This window comes from Pocillopora verrucosa, chromosome 7, assembly GCF_036669915.1.
Source record: "Pocillopora verrucosa isolate sample1 chromosome 7, ASM3666991v2, whole genome shotgun sequence".
Taxonomy (NCBI): domain Eukaryota; kingdom Metazoa; phylum Cnidaria; class Anthozoa; order Scleractinia; family Pocilloporidae; genus Pocillopora; species Pocillopora verrucosa.
This window is the reverse complement of record NC_089318.1, coordinates 20304206-20321508: the sequence shown is the minus strand read 5'-3', so window position 1 is coordinate 20321508 and position 17303 is coordinate 20304206. Positions and strand designations below refer to the sequence as shown.

General features: G+C 35.7%; 1 protein-coding gene across 1 annotated transcript in view; it reads right to left on the bottom strand.

Moving 5' to 3' along the window:
• The window catches only part of LOC131781779 (girdin), a 35708-nt gene extending 18405 nt beyond the window's left edge, over positions 1–17303 (bottom strand). Inside the window, exons 1-27 of the mRNA XM_066169399.1 lie at positions 16974–17303; positions 16722–16810; positions 16419–16530; positions 12287–12356; positions 11873–11931; positions 10795–10878; positions 9863–9927; positions 8930–9005; positions 8188–8238; positions 7926–8038; positions 7662–7743; positions 7482–7553; positions 6998–7084; positions 6357–6447; positions 6183–6238; positions 5883–5959; positions 5082–5143; positions 4873–4909; positions 4197–4359; positions 3314–3492; positions 2441–2914; positions 1877–1960; positions 1680–1763; positions 1311–1394; positions 1079–1162; positions 584–679; positions 78–212 (exon numbers count right to left, since the gene is read on the bottom strand). Coding sequence (XP_066025496.1) covers positions 78–212; positions 584–679; positions 1079–1162; positions 1311–1394; positions 1680–1763; positions 1877–1960; positions 2441–2914; positions 3314–3492; positions 4197–4359; positions 4873–4909; positions 5082–5143; positions 5883–5959; positions 6183–6238; positions 6357–6447; positions 6998–7084; positions 7482–7553; positions 7662–7743; positions 7926–8038; positions 8188–8238; positions 8930–9005; positions 9863–9927; positions 10795–10878; positions 11873–11931; positions 12287–12356; positions 16419–16530; positions 16722–16810; positions 16974–17018 — 2711 coding nt within the window. The 5' untranslated portion in view covers positions 17019–17303. The remainder of the gene's footprint in view (positions 1–77; positions 213–583; positions 680–1078; positions 1163–1310; positions 1395–1679; positions 1764–1876; positions 1961–2440; positions 2915–3313; positions 3493–4196; positions 4360–4872; positions 4910–5081; positions 5144–5882; positions 5960–6182; positions 6239–6356; positions 6448–6997; positions 7085–7481; positions 7554–7661; positions 7744–7925; positions 8039–8187; positions 8239–8929; positions 9006–9862; positions 9928–10794; positions 10879–11872; positions 11932–12286; positions 12357–16418; positions 16531–16721; positions 16811–16973) is intronic.

Genomic DNA, 17303 nt, shown 5'->3' with positions numbered 1-17303 from the left:
AATGCAAATTGGCCACCGTAAAGAATTTCAAAGCTGACGTTTCGAGCGTTAGCCCTTCGTCAGAGCGACTGACACACCTGCTTTCGAGTTCCTGTAATAGCCTGTCCTTTTCGTCAAAGCTCTTGTTCAGTGTTTCTAACTTTTCCTCTTTTTCCTTCACGAGTTGTTTAATTTTTTCTCTCTCGTCCAACGCTTCAGTAAGGTCTTCAATTCTGGAAAATATTTTAAAACAGAATTTCATACAAGTAGACTCGTGAAGACAGTTTTGCTAATTAAGACAACATGGAGGACAAAAGAAAGCTTGCTATGAACTAAATAAAATGTAACCTTGCCGATTATTTTAATTAAATTAATTTTAATTTACTCTTAGCAAGCTTGGAGGTCCAAAAGGCCAACAAGGCTTTTTCTGGACTGAAGGGCAAAAATTCCAACACAGAATGCTTATTTCTATTAAGTTTCCTCTCTAACTTAGAATACGACCTGTTTGAAATAGATGCTTTCCAAAGAACACAGAAACTTATCCCAAGCGAGGGAAGACATTAGCCATCTTTAAGAAATGCCACGTACACTGTTCCCTGTTTACCTTCTTTCGAGATTTCTGATCTCCTTTTCCTTTTCCTTGAGGTTTTTATTCAGTGTCTCTGAGTTTTCATCCAAGGAAAGCATTAGTTCTTCCACTCTAACGACAACAAAACAAAACATTTCAGGTGTTGCTCTTTGGTTCCTTTCCTCTCTTTCAATTACTTGTTTTATTGCCCCTAGATTTGTTCTCTTAGCTTTGTTCGTTACGTTAGCTTTCCCTGTTCCAAATTCTTTTCTACTTTTTTTTGTATCGTTCACTTCCTCCTTTTCGTTTCAGTGCTTCGTCGTTTTGCACGTGATCTTCGTTTCTTGTACATGTAGTTCTAGCTTCGTCCCACATACGAGGTCGCATTCAGGTTTGTCTGTACGATCCATTACTACTTATAATTTGGAAACGTCTTGGCCTTGTTGTGACCCTCAGTTCCAAGAAATACAAAAAAATCTATACGTTTTTAAGTCAAAACAGATATCAGGAAACGAAATGTTTTGAACCAACCTTCTCTGCAAAGACTGTACTTTTTGCTCCTTGAACTTAAGCTCTTCTGATATTCTCTCATTTTCGTCAGTGACTTTTTCGAGTCTGTTACAAAAAGAAGAAAACCATACATTAAGTAACATTGTTCGTAATCTCTACATCCACCAACAATTTCGATAAACACGAGCACAAGAGTTTTAGACAAGTTCATCAAAACGGAAAACTAACGCGCGAAAGCGTGCATAGTCCTTACCCATTTTTCAATTCGTAGACTTCTTTTTCTTTCTTTCTGAGGTTCTCATCTGTTCTGTTCTTTTGATTGACTGTTTCTTCAACCCTGTTGGATTTAGAGAAACAAGATAGGAAATTAATGGAAAAAAAAATTAATCGGTACGACCGAGTTTGGCAATTTGATCACATGACGTGAAGATCACGTGTAGCGTGAGAGTATCGGAATAGACACCGCACAAGATGTTTACGTGGACCAGACTCGCGACCTTCGAATTACCGCATGAATTATTTACTGAATAATGGCGAATTCAGTTTATAGGCTAAATTTGGCACAACAAAAGCTGTCACGATCCTGTATAAAAGGCCGTCAATCTGCCAGATTTACTCAAACCTGTTCTCGAGTTCGTTAATCTCGTCGTCTTTCCTTCTGATGTTCTCCTCGGACTTCTTGCTGCGAGACAAGAAATCTTCGATTCTGAAAAGAAAATCAGCACGTTAAAAGTGGCTTGCACAAAATTCATATACAAAAGGACCGAACCCCCCTAATAGAGCTCAAGCCCCCGTTACAATCCGTCAAAACTAACTCACCTATTTTCAAGCTCAGCGTTGACTTTCCTCTGCTTTTTCAGCATTTCTTCTGTTTCATTTTGTTCGTCAGTTGCCTCTGTGAGTCTGTGGTAGAAATTAAGCGATAATCTTTCAGTTGCTTTCCAAAGGAGCAGTTTTCAATCGCCTGTCGAAAGTTATCCTGGGTTGGATTAGTCTTGCTTAGCTTAAAGTCGGTGATTGGTCAAGAAAACTCGCGCCACCCCTTAACCAATCAAATGCAACACTTAACCCAATCTCAGCTTGATGACTAGTGTGACCACTTTTATCGCTTTCACTCCCAAAATCCCATTAGTAATTCTTCTTAGTGTCGGCCCAACAATTCTTACGATGTTAGTTCGGGGAATTTAGTATTGGATCAACTAATAATCCCCTAATTGACAGTTTTCCTTTATTCTCATCTCTTGCCTGTTTGATATTGTATTGAAATCGGAAGGAAAAATTCTGTCTTGGTCACTCATGGGAGTTAAAGGTTTAACACACAGCAAATGGTTGATGCACCAAGCTTCGACTACGCCGCTAACATACATTTACGTCTATGTGTACCTTTTCTCAAGACTCGGAATCCGCCTATCTTTAGCTTCAATACTCTCTTTTAACTCCGCAATCACTTCTTCTCTATCTTTCATCTTTTGAGTGATCTTCGCAACGATGTCGTCTTTTTCCTTCACCGAATCTTGCAACTCTGAAATTTCTTTTTTCCTCTCTTTTACTTCCAAGTTTAAATCTGCGAGTTTTTCTTCCTTCCTCTGCACCAACCTCGTCAACTCCGCAATCTTCTCGCCTTTACTCTCGGACTGTTCTGCGAGGTTTTTAATTTCATGTTCGTTTTCTTTTACTCGCTGATACAATTCCATAACGTTTGCTTGTCTCTCTTCGGCTACCCGGCTGAGTTCGATTATTTTCTCTTGTTTTTGCTCAGCATCTTGGTTTAACTGTGTGAGTTTGACGTTCTTCTCTTTCAGCTCTTCAGCCAGATCAACAAGATTCCTTTGTTTCTCTTCTGAAAGCTGAAAGTTACTGAAAGACAAAAGGTTCGATGGAAAAAGCTCAGAGTCGCGTTCAGTTGTTCTTCTTCAATCGAGTGTCGAAAGTAAACCTTGCCGGGGTTGCTTTGGTTTTGTTTTACTTTGCTTTGTGATTGGTTTAGAAAACTCGCGTCACTCCCCCAACCAATCAGATGTAAAAATCAAAAACCAATCACGAATTGGTAGCACGCGTTTTCCCACGTTAGTTTTACTTTGAGTTCTAATTGGCTCTCAAGGAGTTTTCCTTTTTTCTGATCAGCCGCCGTGATTACTTTGGCTTTGGTTTTAAGATTGAAATCGAAAAGAACTCTATATTCCTTAGACGTGTGGTTTAACTTTATATTGACAAAAAAAGGCTCATTTCGTCATTAAAGCCAAGGATCTCACTTACAGTAAATTTTGCTCTTCGACTTGAGCTATTTCGACGCCTTTCTCCCTCAGTTCTCCAGACAGGTTGAGCACATTGTCCACAGAAGTCTTCAGCTCTTCTTGTTGTTGCTTCACAACAGAGCGCATCTTGTTTAAGTCATTCTCCAGCTGTAAATTTCTCGCCTTAAATTGTGCAACCTCCTGTGTAATTGATTGAAGGTCAATCGTTAGTACTTCACTGCACATCGTTACTCCGCATCATTTTCAAAGCAATTAACTTGCACACATTCAAAAGTGACGGCTTTTTTCAAGTAACTAGAGCCTCATCTCTTTTTTTCCTTTCTCGTTATATAAAGGGAATGACACAAGTTCTCTTGCCTGGAAAAAGGGTACAAGTAAGAAAAAAACTCCCAGATCAAATTTGTAATTCTCCTTACTGTCAACCATACAATTCTTATAATGTTAGCTCAGAGAATTTAGTATTGGATCAACTAATTATCCCCAAATTGATATTTTTCTTTATTCTCATCACTTATCTGGTTGATATTGTATTGATATTGTAAGGAGAAATTCTGTCTTGGTCACTTATGGGAGTTCAAGGGTTAAAGGGTTAAAGGGAGTGACATCAACTAAATGGGATGTGGATCCATGCAAGTCAAAATTTTAATGGACCTTTTGAACAAAACTTCACACATTTACGAGTTTTTAATTTGTTTCTGAGTTCGATGATAAAAAGAGAGAAACAGCAGTCACAAAATTGTTATCTTGAAAGAAGTTAAGTCGTCGTTGTTGTCATGGTAATATCGTTGAGTTGTTGTCCTTGTTTTGCTAATACTGTTGTTCTTGTTTCCATAAATAATTAATAACGTATTAATACCGTGCACTAACGAGTTGCATCGACTCACCTCATTCAGGTGAAATACTGTTGTTTTCCCTTCCAAGGTCGCCTTCTGCAGCTGTTCATTTGCAGTTTCCAGTTCAATGATCCTTTGATTCGAGTTTTTTAATTCGTCGATGGTTTTCCTAAGTTGTTGGTTTTCTTTTTGCATTCGAAGAACTTCAATGGAGCTGAAATAGAACATACCAAATCTTCAATCTTCCCATCCTATATAACAGAAATTCTCGGTAAACCCTTAACTTTTTACGTCACTTTGCTCACATAGGCATTTGACTTGTGAAAGCTGTTTCCTCTAGCAAATAATAAGTTACAGAGCAATTTTCTCTTGTATCGGAAATAATCCGGGAGTAATTTGTTTGTGTTTTATTCCGCTTTGAGGTTGGCCCAGAAAACACGTGCTACTCTTTTAACCAATCAGGTACAAAACTGAAACCAATCACGGCTTGGTCGTGATTGGCTGATTGAACTCTCCGCTAACAAACAATCCGATAACTACTTGGCAAGTGAATAAGTAGAAGATATGAATTTTTTAAACCAATCACAATCGAGGATATTGTAATTTTTATGTTTAAGTGTCGTAAACTAGCACTAAAGAACTCGCAACAACCAATCAGAAGAAAGTCAAATATCACAAGGAGACAATAAAAGAACTGGCGATATACTGTGCCACGTCAATGTTTTACCTGGACTCGCTAAATTCGCTGGCAAACGTTGAGGAACCTGTAAAAAGAAAAAAAAACTCGTAAATGGTAAAACATTTGCAAATCACTTTTAAGGAACGTGAGAAGGTGAAATGTGGCCGACCATACGTTACACACAGTCGGTTACACACAACGCGACAATCATTCTATAGTAGGCGTCAGAGGCAAAGGCACTTTTAAAGGTTCGGTACCTGGAGATTTCTTCCCGCGGAGTGCATCTACTTCAGACGTTAGAGCGGCAGCCTCAGACATGCTAAGACCAACACAAACAAAACATGTCAGTAACTTTCAAGCCACACCATCATTTTTTTTTTCGTAGTGTCTAAACGCCCAGCAATCAGAAATTTTAACAGTTTCTTTAAACTTCTTCAGAGTATTAGATGTTTCTCGAGAAATTTCAAAAAATCAGTGTGGTCTTTTGGTGGACGAATTACGGTGCATACCGTAAAATTGTTAGATTTTCGACACTTGAACACTTGCGGTATCAACAAGCTCAAAGAAAATCTCCACTAAGAAACCATCGTAATTTTTGGAGTCATACATCCAAAGAGGTCTGCATGAGGTATTTTGTGAAAGCTTTTCTGACTGCCGGGCACGGTCTCAAATAAAGAAAAATTATCTTTAGACCACAAAATATTGGTTTAAGAAGATGAGAAAATAACAAAATGGAAAGCATTGAGAACATTAACGCAGTCTGCGAATAACAAACCTGAAAAAAATAAGCTTAACGATTCAAGATGCCAAAACTGAGGTTACTTCTTAAGTTAAGTTCCTGTACACTGTTTTAGAAGCAAAGTATAATGGAAGGAAAGAGGCGAAGAGAAAACCCTCTCATCAATATAACTAATAAAACTAAACAAGATAATTTGGTTTTATCATCTGAACTGATTATGTAAAGAGTTGCTGAAGCTGACGGTGTGAACGTTATCCTTTCGTCAGCGAAAGGATAAAGTCATTCATCAGAGCGAAAAAATATATTTGGGACAGATTACCTGTTCTGTTTGTCTACAATAAGTTGAGCATTTTCTTCCATCACTTCCTTTAGCTTTAGTTGGTCGAACTGCCTCTCCTGAATGACAAAGATAATACATAGTTACAAACAAAAACACTTAGGGCAATTTAGATCCAGCGATAGAGCAACGCGACATCTGTGCTTTCATCTAGAAGGTGCTTACTTTTTTGCGCTCACTTCTACAGACATACAACTCATGCAAAAAAAAATAATAATTTGTAATTAATGAAGAACTAAGAAATCTTTAAGGTTGTCCTATAATCCGGAATTAGTTACTCACCTCTGCTAAATGATGAATGTGAGACTTCAACTTTTTATTTTCTTCCTCCAATATTTCTAAAAAAACAATTTATAACGTTACAACTTTGCCTATAAAAGCAAAAGAAATGGAAGACATCTGTACTTCTCAAATACCTTTCCTAAAATGATCCTCTTATTCAAGGAATTTACTCACCGATTCTTTCTTCTTTGGAGTTAATTCCAGCCACTTGTTCTTCCAGAACAAGTTTGGTTTCATATAATAACTCATTCTGTTCTTTCAGTTCCTGTAAAAATAAAACAAGAGTAACTTAAAAAAGTTTTTCTGTTACTCTTCACATGTACTGGAGCACATTTTGACTGGATGTTGCAATGTCAAATCCAACAGTGCTAGTTACCGAGTCACAGTCAATGTTAATTTTTGCAGAAGACTTACATTGTAAGGCATGCGAGTTCTCTTAGCACATGATAAAAAGAAAATCCACATGGATACAATCCAGAATTATGTTAGAAACTCTACTCCTAGCCTAAACCATCCGAACATCGCGGTCTTTTTTCTTCATACAGAAACTTTGTAGTATGTTTCTGTATGAAGAAAAGTTTCCACTCCTCTTCGCTTTCTGGGTAATGGCCTTCAGAAAAAGACGCCAGGCTACATAAAGGTATATAAAACATATCTCATGACTGATCGGTGCTATATTCAAGGAATTACCCATAGGAAACCTTCAATTATCTAACGTCCAGTCATGTAATGTGTGTGAAATTATGTACATTTACATAGTTTTCTTTACAGTGCACAATTGAGCACAACTCTACCATATATATAACTGAATTCACCTCTGCTCTCTTTTTGTAGTAATCTAAATCCCGTAGCTTTTCTTTAAATCTCTGGTTGTCAGCCTCAAGTCTATCAACTTTGTCTGTCTGGAGAGGTAAACATGATGATTGTTTGAACAGGAGACGAAAATAATAACAAACTGCAAAAGGGTCCAACATTATACAAAAAATGGATATAATTTCAGAGTGGCTCCTCCACAGAAAAGTTCTGCATCTACTGATTCCCAGTGGCAATGGAGTTTTGAAAGCTGAGTTTTTCACACCAAAAAACACTAGAGGAGCATGATAAAACCCATGCAAGAGTACAGGAAACAACAACAAAAAACTGCAACCACAAGTGGCACTAGATATGGGAGATGAACCTTGGCCACTGGGTCGTGAAGCAAGTGCTCTTGTCAATGTGCCACCCTTGCTCCCCAATATATCTAAGTATATGCACCTGATTACAACTAGGAAAATTAAAACGCCCAAAACACCATGATACCTTTGACTTCAGTGCATCAATCTCATCTCTGTAAGCTTTCACCCATCGGGCATCTTGGGATAAACTCTTATTCTAAAGAGGATCAATTTAAAAGAAAATGAACACGTGGCTGGCCAACTTCAAATAATTGTGATCCATGACAGATCTCAGTTGAAAAAGTCCTTGGTATTTTTTATTTACCTCCTGCCTTAGAGCCTCCAAACCCTTTTTGCTGGCCAGCAGCTCATCTCGAAGTTCTGCAAGGGCAACATTCTTTTCCTCTCTGAAAAAAAGAAATTAACCCAAACAATCTAAGCCATTTTTTTCATCTTAGGCATACTGCACCTACAAAATGACTGCATGTCCAGGTTCAGTACATAACTAACAAATGCAGCTCTAATTAACATAAAGTGTTTAACACAATCCATGTCGTTTGGACACAACTGAACAGACAGTCTCACTTACATTTCCTCTGTGAGAAGTCTGATCTTTTCCTTGTTAGCATATGTAGAAGTCAACTCTTTGTTGTGACTGACAGCAGGACTTGCTGGTGGTGAAAATGGACGACGACCCTTGGTCTTGAAAGGAGGAAATCAAGTCGTGATTATCACAGATTTTTGAAGTCAATAACCAACACAACTGTACTGGAATGTTTTATTCAAATAATTTTTACAAAAAAATCAACTCTACAGGGAGAGAACACAATTGTCATTTAAACTAGGCTCACTTCGCTATCACGGAGAAGTGCATCTCTTTCGTAAGACAGGTGTGACATCATCTGATGAGAAAAACAAATCAATTGCAGATGAAAGATCTGATATGAAGTAACATTACATTGACTAGTGTACAGAGGAGGAAAATAGTTAATATACTTATCAACTTAAGGATTTTTTGTTAACAGAAATAACACTCTCAAACTCTTGAAACTAAATGTTGTGAGAACTACAAGTACATTGAAGAAGGGAGAACTGATACTGAGCTCCAGGCAATGAAAAGGATTAAAAAAACATTAACCCTTTCACTCCCAAGGTCTGATTTATAATTAGTAATTCTCCTTACTGTCTGCCAAAAAATCCTTATGATGTTAGTTTTGAGAATTTGGTATTAGATCAACTAATAATCACCTAATTTATATTTTTCTTTATTATCATCACTTATCTGCTTGATATTGTATTGATATTATAAGGGGAAATTCTGTCTTGGTCATCAGGAGAGTTAAAGGGTTACCATAGTTGAAAACTGCTTGTAATGTCAACAAGAATAACCAAAATCAATTTCCCAAAGATTAGAGGCACCACTGACTATTCCACAACAACTGTCTTACAGCAGACTGCAACCTAATGTCTTTCAAACTTCATGAACTAGTTGAAATATGTTACAGCTGTATATCAAAATACAATGAAGAAAATAATTTCTCAAAAATGAAATGAAATAAGATCTCAAGAGGACCAAATCACAGTGGCACTTACCCCTGAACAGTTGTCTCTGTCTTCAGCCAACTGTGTCATGTGGTAAAACATACTTTCTGCAAAACCCAACAACTGCCTGTTTCCAGACAAAAACAAAAAACTTTGATGTTGGTTTTGATTTAAAAAATCAAGATTCTTAGTTTGTTACACTATAGAACATGTGACCATGAGGCACAGAACCATTCCAAATGCTAATCATTTCCCAAACATTTCATTTCATCTGAATCCATTGAGAAGATCTCTTTAAAGTGAACCACCAGCACTTCCTTCTTCAATCAGCAAGAAGATGTGGTCTAGATTGCAAAATTTTCTTTTCCTAATCCCAGTATTTTTACACACTGAAGGGAGTCAAGTAACTCTGCAAGTAGGTTTATGTAGGTACACACATGTATGTGCAAAATCAACACAGGGCGTGGAATTGCACCTAATACAGGCACCAATGCAACTAAATTTTTCACTTTGGCAACCAAATCCTAAAAATTAGTCACCAAATTGGCAACTAGAATGTTTTATCATAACCTTTCCAAGAGATATAGTGAATTGAAAAGATTTGCAAAGATAAATCCGCAGCAAACTTCCTCGCTAAGTTTGTTTCCAAAACACAGCACATGCATCTCTATTGATAACTAGACGCCATCTTGGATTTAGTTGAGCTTAAAGGTTGTATATCATCCATCCTAGTGTCCACTATGTAGCTCGTTAAAGATCTTTTCCCTAACTTAGCTTTTGAGGGTCAATCTAGAACACTGACAGCATAAAAAAGGTTTTGTTTGTCTTTGCAAATGGCGACCAACTTTTTTTGAATTGGCTACCACTTTGAAGAATTTAGGAGCCAAATGGCTATCAGAAAAAAAAATTAATTTCACGCCCTGCAACACAATCAGACATTTCCTAAAAGCTAAATACAATACAAAAATGTATGTCATCACTCACTCAGCAGAATATTCAGCCAGGTCATGAGGTCTGAAGGTGAGAACATTGTCTGGATTGTCTGTGATCTTGTGAGAGTAAAAAAAAAGAATTTTCCATCACATTTTCATAACTTAAAATCATTTAAACTTTATTCATGTAAAACTAAATCCACACCCTGGAGGAGAAGAGGGAAGCATGCTGCAAAAGCCATAAGCACGTGTGTCATATAATGTACATATTAAGACCTTCAGCCTTAGAACATAATTTTAAGTACAATAGTCATCTTGAAAAATTGTGTACCACAAAGATTCACAATTATCCAACTATAGTTATCATCGTATTCATTTCATTGAATGCACATTGAAATACAATGTGCAAAGACTGGGAAAACCTACCAAAAATAACTTAATGTTTTGTTGTCATGACACCAATGTCAAGGTAAGTAAGGAAGACATTGAAGGTAGTAATCAATGATAATGATGATAAAGGAAGAATGCATTTGCTAACATGGAGCCTGGCTGGGAATCAATACAAGCAAAAGCATTCCGATGTGTAATTCTGGAATTCCATTGCACAACCACAGTAACAATAACAATTATTTGCTCAATTATATTGTGATTGCTTCTATATTTCCTTATTTACATTGACAATGGCATCAAGTTGACTGCAAAACATCAGTTTCTTTAGAAGTTTTATTGAATATTCCAAAGTTAAAACTAAAATAGCAAGCCAAGTGGTAGCCAGATAGAGAGATAAACTTGGAATTTCCTTTACTTATTTTACATACTTTCCTAAGTTTAGCTTAAAATTAGATAATGGCTTGCAATTTACCGGTACTAAGTCAGCGGGCAGTGAGTTCCACTCCACTCTGTTATTAACAGAGGACTAGCATCCTAATTACATTTACGCATTGCACATCAGAGAACCAACCACAACATAGACATATAACCTACTTGTTGGATATGTTCCACCAAAGATCTTTGAACTTCAAGGTCCATCTCTTTTATTCTTTCAATAAAGTGCTCCTTATTATCACACTGAGACACAAGAACAGAGCTTAAGTTCAGTGAACATACAATAAATTGCACAGCAGACAAATCTCACAAGAACTGAAATCAAAAAATTTTTTTTTAATTATTACACAAAGAGTCAAAGAGCAGAGAACTTTCCCCCCTCCCCAATACACAAAGCCTAAATTGATACTATTAGCCTAAGTAACACCATGACTTTGAGTGCAATTTGGAGTTAATAAGCACTCATAAATTTTTCGACGACAACAAAATTGCACAAGCCCGTAGGGCAAGTGCAATTTGTAGGCCTCGAAAAATTTACAAGTTCTTATATGTACACCACATTGTACGAGAAATCATGTTGTTACTTGTTAATAATTTACATGAAAATTCATCACAGAAAGTCAAGGCAGACAAAATTTTGGTAGCCTGCTTGTGCTATTTGTAATTTTCCCTCATGTTACATGAAAAGTGCTCTCACTTTAAGCTAATCAGATGCACAGAATTATTTCATGTAATTATTAATAATCTAAGACTGCTTTGTACATGTACCAGTCTCTGCCAAAAAAACTGAGACAAGTTTAAAATCTGGACACATATAATTCAAACAAAATAAAATTAATTCCCAGATACAACCATCCCTTAAGAGAAAATTGTTTTATCTTTTCATTGTACACATAATTATAATGTAATGTTACTTCCTCCCTACTGCTTAGAGAAAAAAAAATTTTAACCAAATTTTCTATTATTCAGGAAATTTGGTAAACCCTGCATAGCATCAGGAGATTTTTTCTGAATCCAGGAAAGTCCCAGATAATCAAGAGAGAAGTGGAAAATAATACATCTCTTCATGCACATTATTGCTGAGCCTCTAACTACAACATTATCAACAAATTTGGTTTTGTTATTTAGCCAAATTTTATCATTTTATTTTTTATGATTACATGTAACTTCCAACAAGAACCTGTTATGCTGTCACCAAGGATGTAAATGTGAATTTTTTCTAAAATCTGATACTTACCTGGACAGCACAACCCAGCATCAACAGCAGGATCTTGGTGAGTTCTTCTGCTGCTTCATCTGAAGGATTATTTGTATTCATTTCAAAACACAGCAAAATAATTATTATTGTGTCCTTATCATATGGAAAATAACAAAAGGAGTGCTATGTCCAAACTAGATAACTCTAGAAGAGAATTTTCCCAATCACTTTTCTAAGAAAATATTCAGGGACATCTTGGAAAGCACCAGTTATGATTGGGTTTTTGTTATGCTTCTGCTGTGTGGTTACCACAACATACCAGTCATGTTTTGTGTGATTTTTATGTAACAAATACCATTGAAATGAAAAACAATGTTTAAAACAATTCACTCACTTTAAAAAACGCCCAAACAACACCTTTTAATAACAAAAAAAAACCTTTCATCAACTCACCACTCTGAGGTTCACGAGCTATTGTCACAATGTCTGGAATTCTTAAAATAACAAGCTGCTGTAGTTTCTCCTAAGAAGGACCACAAAGGACATGGAAATATCAATTATTATTCTTTATAGTAAATGGTTTAAATTAGAATATCAGTATTTCCAGGGAGAATAAAATAAAGCAACCAAAGAATATTCTTAAAGTCTAGAGACAAAATGGCTCATGCTGTCTAAATTTATCCAAAGAATTCTCCAATCTTTGATACTTAATTAACACACTGAGTATTGATTTGATTTACACCAGGAATAACATAATTATACATGCATTGCTATAACTTTTGTACATAAGAAATTAAAACAACAATTTCTCTCCAAAATCTTGAACAGAAATACATGCAATCAAGTTCTTAGAATCAATCCGTTGCATTAAATTCACTCAACACATATCTCACTGATTTCTAAAAATATTTGCTCTCACATATTATTACAGTATATTTGAGAAGAGCATATGCCATATTCCATCTTTAATAATGCAGTGTTTACATGTAATACTGCCACATAAAACAATATTCACAAACAAAGAGCATTTCAAACATGAATCTCAATTATACTGACACAAGCAAATATTTTGAAAATCAATGAACAAGACTCTCAACTTTTAATTCAATTAATAACTGTTAGTTCTGCCTAAAAATTACTGCATATTTACAATAGCAACTTTCCAATCAATTTTGTTTTTGTAACATCACTGAAGCATTCAGTGATAACATGCTGGCTAAAAAGATATTTGGCTGACAGACAAGTGTTAATTATGTTGTGTCTGACCCAGACTGTCAAACATGTGGGAGATAATTTGATTTAAAGATTTGGAAAACTTCACGTCACTCTAACAAAGAAAACAATTACAAATCTCCTATGCTGATAAAGTCAGGGGATGTTGAAAGAACAACAAACAGACCGCAAAAAATTGAATAGATTATCTTAAACACCACTTGGAAGAGAAGTGTGTTTTATGACTAGAAAAAATATTTAGCATTTATTTCAAAGTAAATGCAATGAGCCCATGCAATGTAACAAACTTTGAAAGCCAAAACCATGTCATATATATTTTTATTATCACTTTGAGAATATCTTATTCAAGTCTCAGTAATAATTATAATATTATCTTTAATTGCATCATTTAGCAACACAGAAGTCAAAAGGTGTACATCCTTTTATTTTCAGTGAAAAATAATTTGTAGTAATTAGTTAAACAAGATTCTGGAACCCTTAATTCCCACAGAGACAGATATTTATAGTAACTACCTGGGGGCATAATATGCACAATTAACTGTCAATTGTAGCATGATAAGAGCCACTTTTAAGGATTTTGTTTCAAAACAATGGATTGCCTGATGGTGCATTCATTGTTCAGTGAACTATTACAAATGACCAATGGCAATAGCATTTTGTAATGAGCCACAGAGATCATAAGTTCATTCAAGAATTACATGGTTCATGTTCACCAAGATACAATTCCAGATAACCTGAGCCAGAAGTGTGTTTAGCAAAATCACAAAGAATTTAAATGATATCAAAATTATCAGGGATAGTTTTGTTAATTTATTTCTCAGATAAAATTTGATTATCATGTGAAGTTTCAGATGCTAGAGAGAAACCATAAAAACTGAACGTACATGATGGAACTACATAAAACTAAAACCAGGCTTGAAAAAAGTAAAAACATAAGTTAGAATAAATGCAAAAATTTCTTATTTTGTGATCAATGTCGTAAAGCAAAAAATCATCACTAATTCCCTTGGTGTTCACCTCTAGAAACAAACTACAAAATGTATAAATCCTGTAACTGTGCACAAACATATAAATTAATGGGACAAAAACCTTTCTAAACCTATTAACATTTGTCAATAGCTACATTTATCAGTCTCATCTCATAGGAAAATGGTTTTTCATCATTTCAACTTTTCTGTATTAAGCTGTTGTTATGATATAACCTTACTACATGTGCAGTGGTGGGTATCAATTAATGGAACTTTTTTGTAAACTATTATCCAGCAAACATGGGACCACAGCATACATTTAGGCTTGACAATTTTATCTTACTTTCTTGAGGGAAATACCTGACAAGGATGTGTATCACCACCAGAAGGCACAATTACCATTCATTTATCTTAGGAGTTAAAATTTTCATAAAGCTAGCACAATGGAAATTTATGTAATGGGTATTAATTAACTGTGGAAGCTAAGCAGTTTTTCTCCTCTATAACATTCTGAATAGTAAAGAGTTTTCAAATATATATTAACATGTACATGTTTGACTCTGAGCTGTGACTTGTGTATTAATACATAAATTCCAAACTGAGAGTCACAATCAGTTAGAAAATTATAAATTTCTACTGCAAAAACCAAGATCAAATTAGCAGGGTACTAATTTTACACTTGAGAAAAATTAGGAATAAATCATCCTCACAGAAAAGTAGCAACTTTAATTTTTTTTTGGTATAAATACATGAATCCAACATCCACTTTCTCCATTACTAAATGTTCCTACACCTCAGAAAATTCTAAATGCAAATCGTTCACTAATTAAATAATCAGTCATAAACAATTTAAAATTTAAGAGTGCCATTTTGAAGGCAATATAACCTAGAAATTTCTTAATAAGAGCACAAATGAAACTTGTTTGTCAAGGTAAACCTTTCCTTTAAAAAAGAAGATGAAAAGCACGACTGGGCTGTTAGAAATATGAAAAAAATGTTTACACTTTTAATCATGAATGCAGGCCTTCTGAGTGAATGATAATTACAGCTGGTTCCTTTCTAGCATTTTCTTATTTTCTTTTTTTTAACAAAAAAACCTTCAGAGTTCATATTTACGTTTATCATTAACAAGTCTACAGCCGTCATTCTCTGTTGAAAGAGTTGCAATCTAGAGTAAATGAAGTCACGATGTTTGGTTGTTTTGAATGAAGCCCAATATTACTTGTTGACACACTGCCATATTTTGACGGAAAAATTTACATATCATCGATTCTAGCATACATATTAACTACTGATAAAACCTCTTCAGATCTTATCATCAATATACATCAATTCTAGCTGGAAAAATCACAATATCATTCGAAACTACACACTACACAACAAAATTTTTACATTTGCAACAAATGTCTTTAAAAATATTTTGAAAGCGGGTAGTTTTGGGTATGTTTACAAGTAGAGGAAGCCACATGACCAACGTTTAATCCAAAATTCATTTGAGGTGAGAATAGGTTTACCAAGGTGAATATGAGATGTTCCGAAGTCAAAAGAGTTGCCAGATTGCTGACATGTTGAAAAGGAAGGCACGTGAACTATGTCACACTGGACGATGTCTGCAAACCTGGCAATACTAAGCGTCGATAAAATTTTACCTTTTCTGTATCATGACGAAATAAAGCAAGGCATCTGAGCAAGAGAGAGCTCTTGGCAATTACTTATGACCGAAAAACCGGTTAAGTAAGCAAATGGCTTCGTGGGAATAGCCTTGAAATCAGCATGAGAATATTTTGTTATGTAGGAACAAAAGCAATAAACATTCGTGACAACTGAACATAAAACAAGGCAATCAGATCTCATTCTATCCTCACGACATTGTATTCACAACACCGGACGATACTCCGTGTTGCTTTGGTAAGAATTTCAGAGTCCTTAATCACAACAGCGTGCGTATTTCTACACAAATAGATTGATGCAATACTTTTTCAAAGCAAGTCGATCACTTACTGCCATCGATCACACGGTATACAAAATTAAAACTCTCTGCTAAAAATCTCAGGTATGCGTCTAGTCTAAGCTCTTGACCTTTCGTTGAAACATAGAAAACATATACGAAGCATAAATACATTAGTTTAAAGCTATTAGAGAAACGTGGAACAACGCTTATTTCGAAAAAAACTCGACGAAGAGTTAAAAATAATACGGCAAGTGTTGCTTGCAGTAAAAAAACCATGACACAGAGGCGACGACCCGAAAGTTTATTCATCCGCCAAATCCATTGTATATGACGGAAAGTGCCTTACAAGCACTTTCTTTTTTTAATTTCTAGCCCTGTAAAGATATCAGTTGAACTAAATATTTTTTCCTCTATTTCGAAATTCCATTCTTACCTGGTAATAACTTCTCAAGTGTTTGACAAGTATGTCCAAATTTTGTATCCGCAAACTCACATCCCCGTAAACATTTTGATGAATTCGCGTCAACGTGAAGTAAGTTGGATCTCTGAATGGAAAATTAAGAATAATGAACCTATTATTAAAAACCCCAACAAAAACAAAATTCCTAAGAATAAAGTGAAGGGAAATTAATGATCGCACATGCGAGAAACCTCATGAATTTAGCCTCCTGTTGAGCTATCCAAACACCGTAACCTCTCATATGATCGAAGGGAAATTCTGACAAATTGTACTTACATGTCCATCATGATCTCGTTCAGAAAAACTCCATCAGCCAAGTCTGTGATTGATTCTATGAGAGCACTTCCTTTGAAAGTGTTGTTCGCCTACAGAGATGAGAAAAAATCTTTAGACAAAACAGAGTTTACGATCGCGCGATGTAAAGTTATCATCACTGAAAGCGACCTGCATACTTCATCGTCACACTATTTGCAAACACTGAACACACAAAGAAACGGTGAAATTAGACGAAAGCAAAATCCTTCTCACCCAAACAACCAGTGGGCTTTGAAGAAATCCCTCTGCAGTGGCCATGGTTTTACACGATCGCAAAACCGCAAATACTACCCAAAGAAATTCACAGTAACGGTGAACCTTAAACCACCGGTCGATCGTATTCACCACATTCAGATGTTCACACAACCCGAGCGATCAGAGTATCGCATGGCAGGTCGAAAAATATACCATCGGAAGAAATCAGTAGAAACGTAACACTGTAATAAACTCTTTCATCGCCTCGGAAATGCGTCCCGGACGTTCAACTAAGAGGAATTTTGCTTTTCTTTAACAAAACGACCAATTTTATGTTAGCGCGCCAGT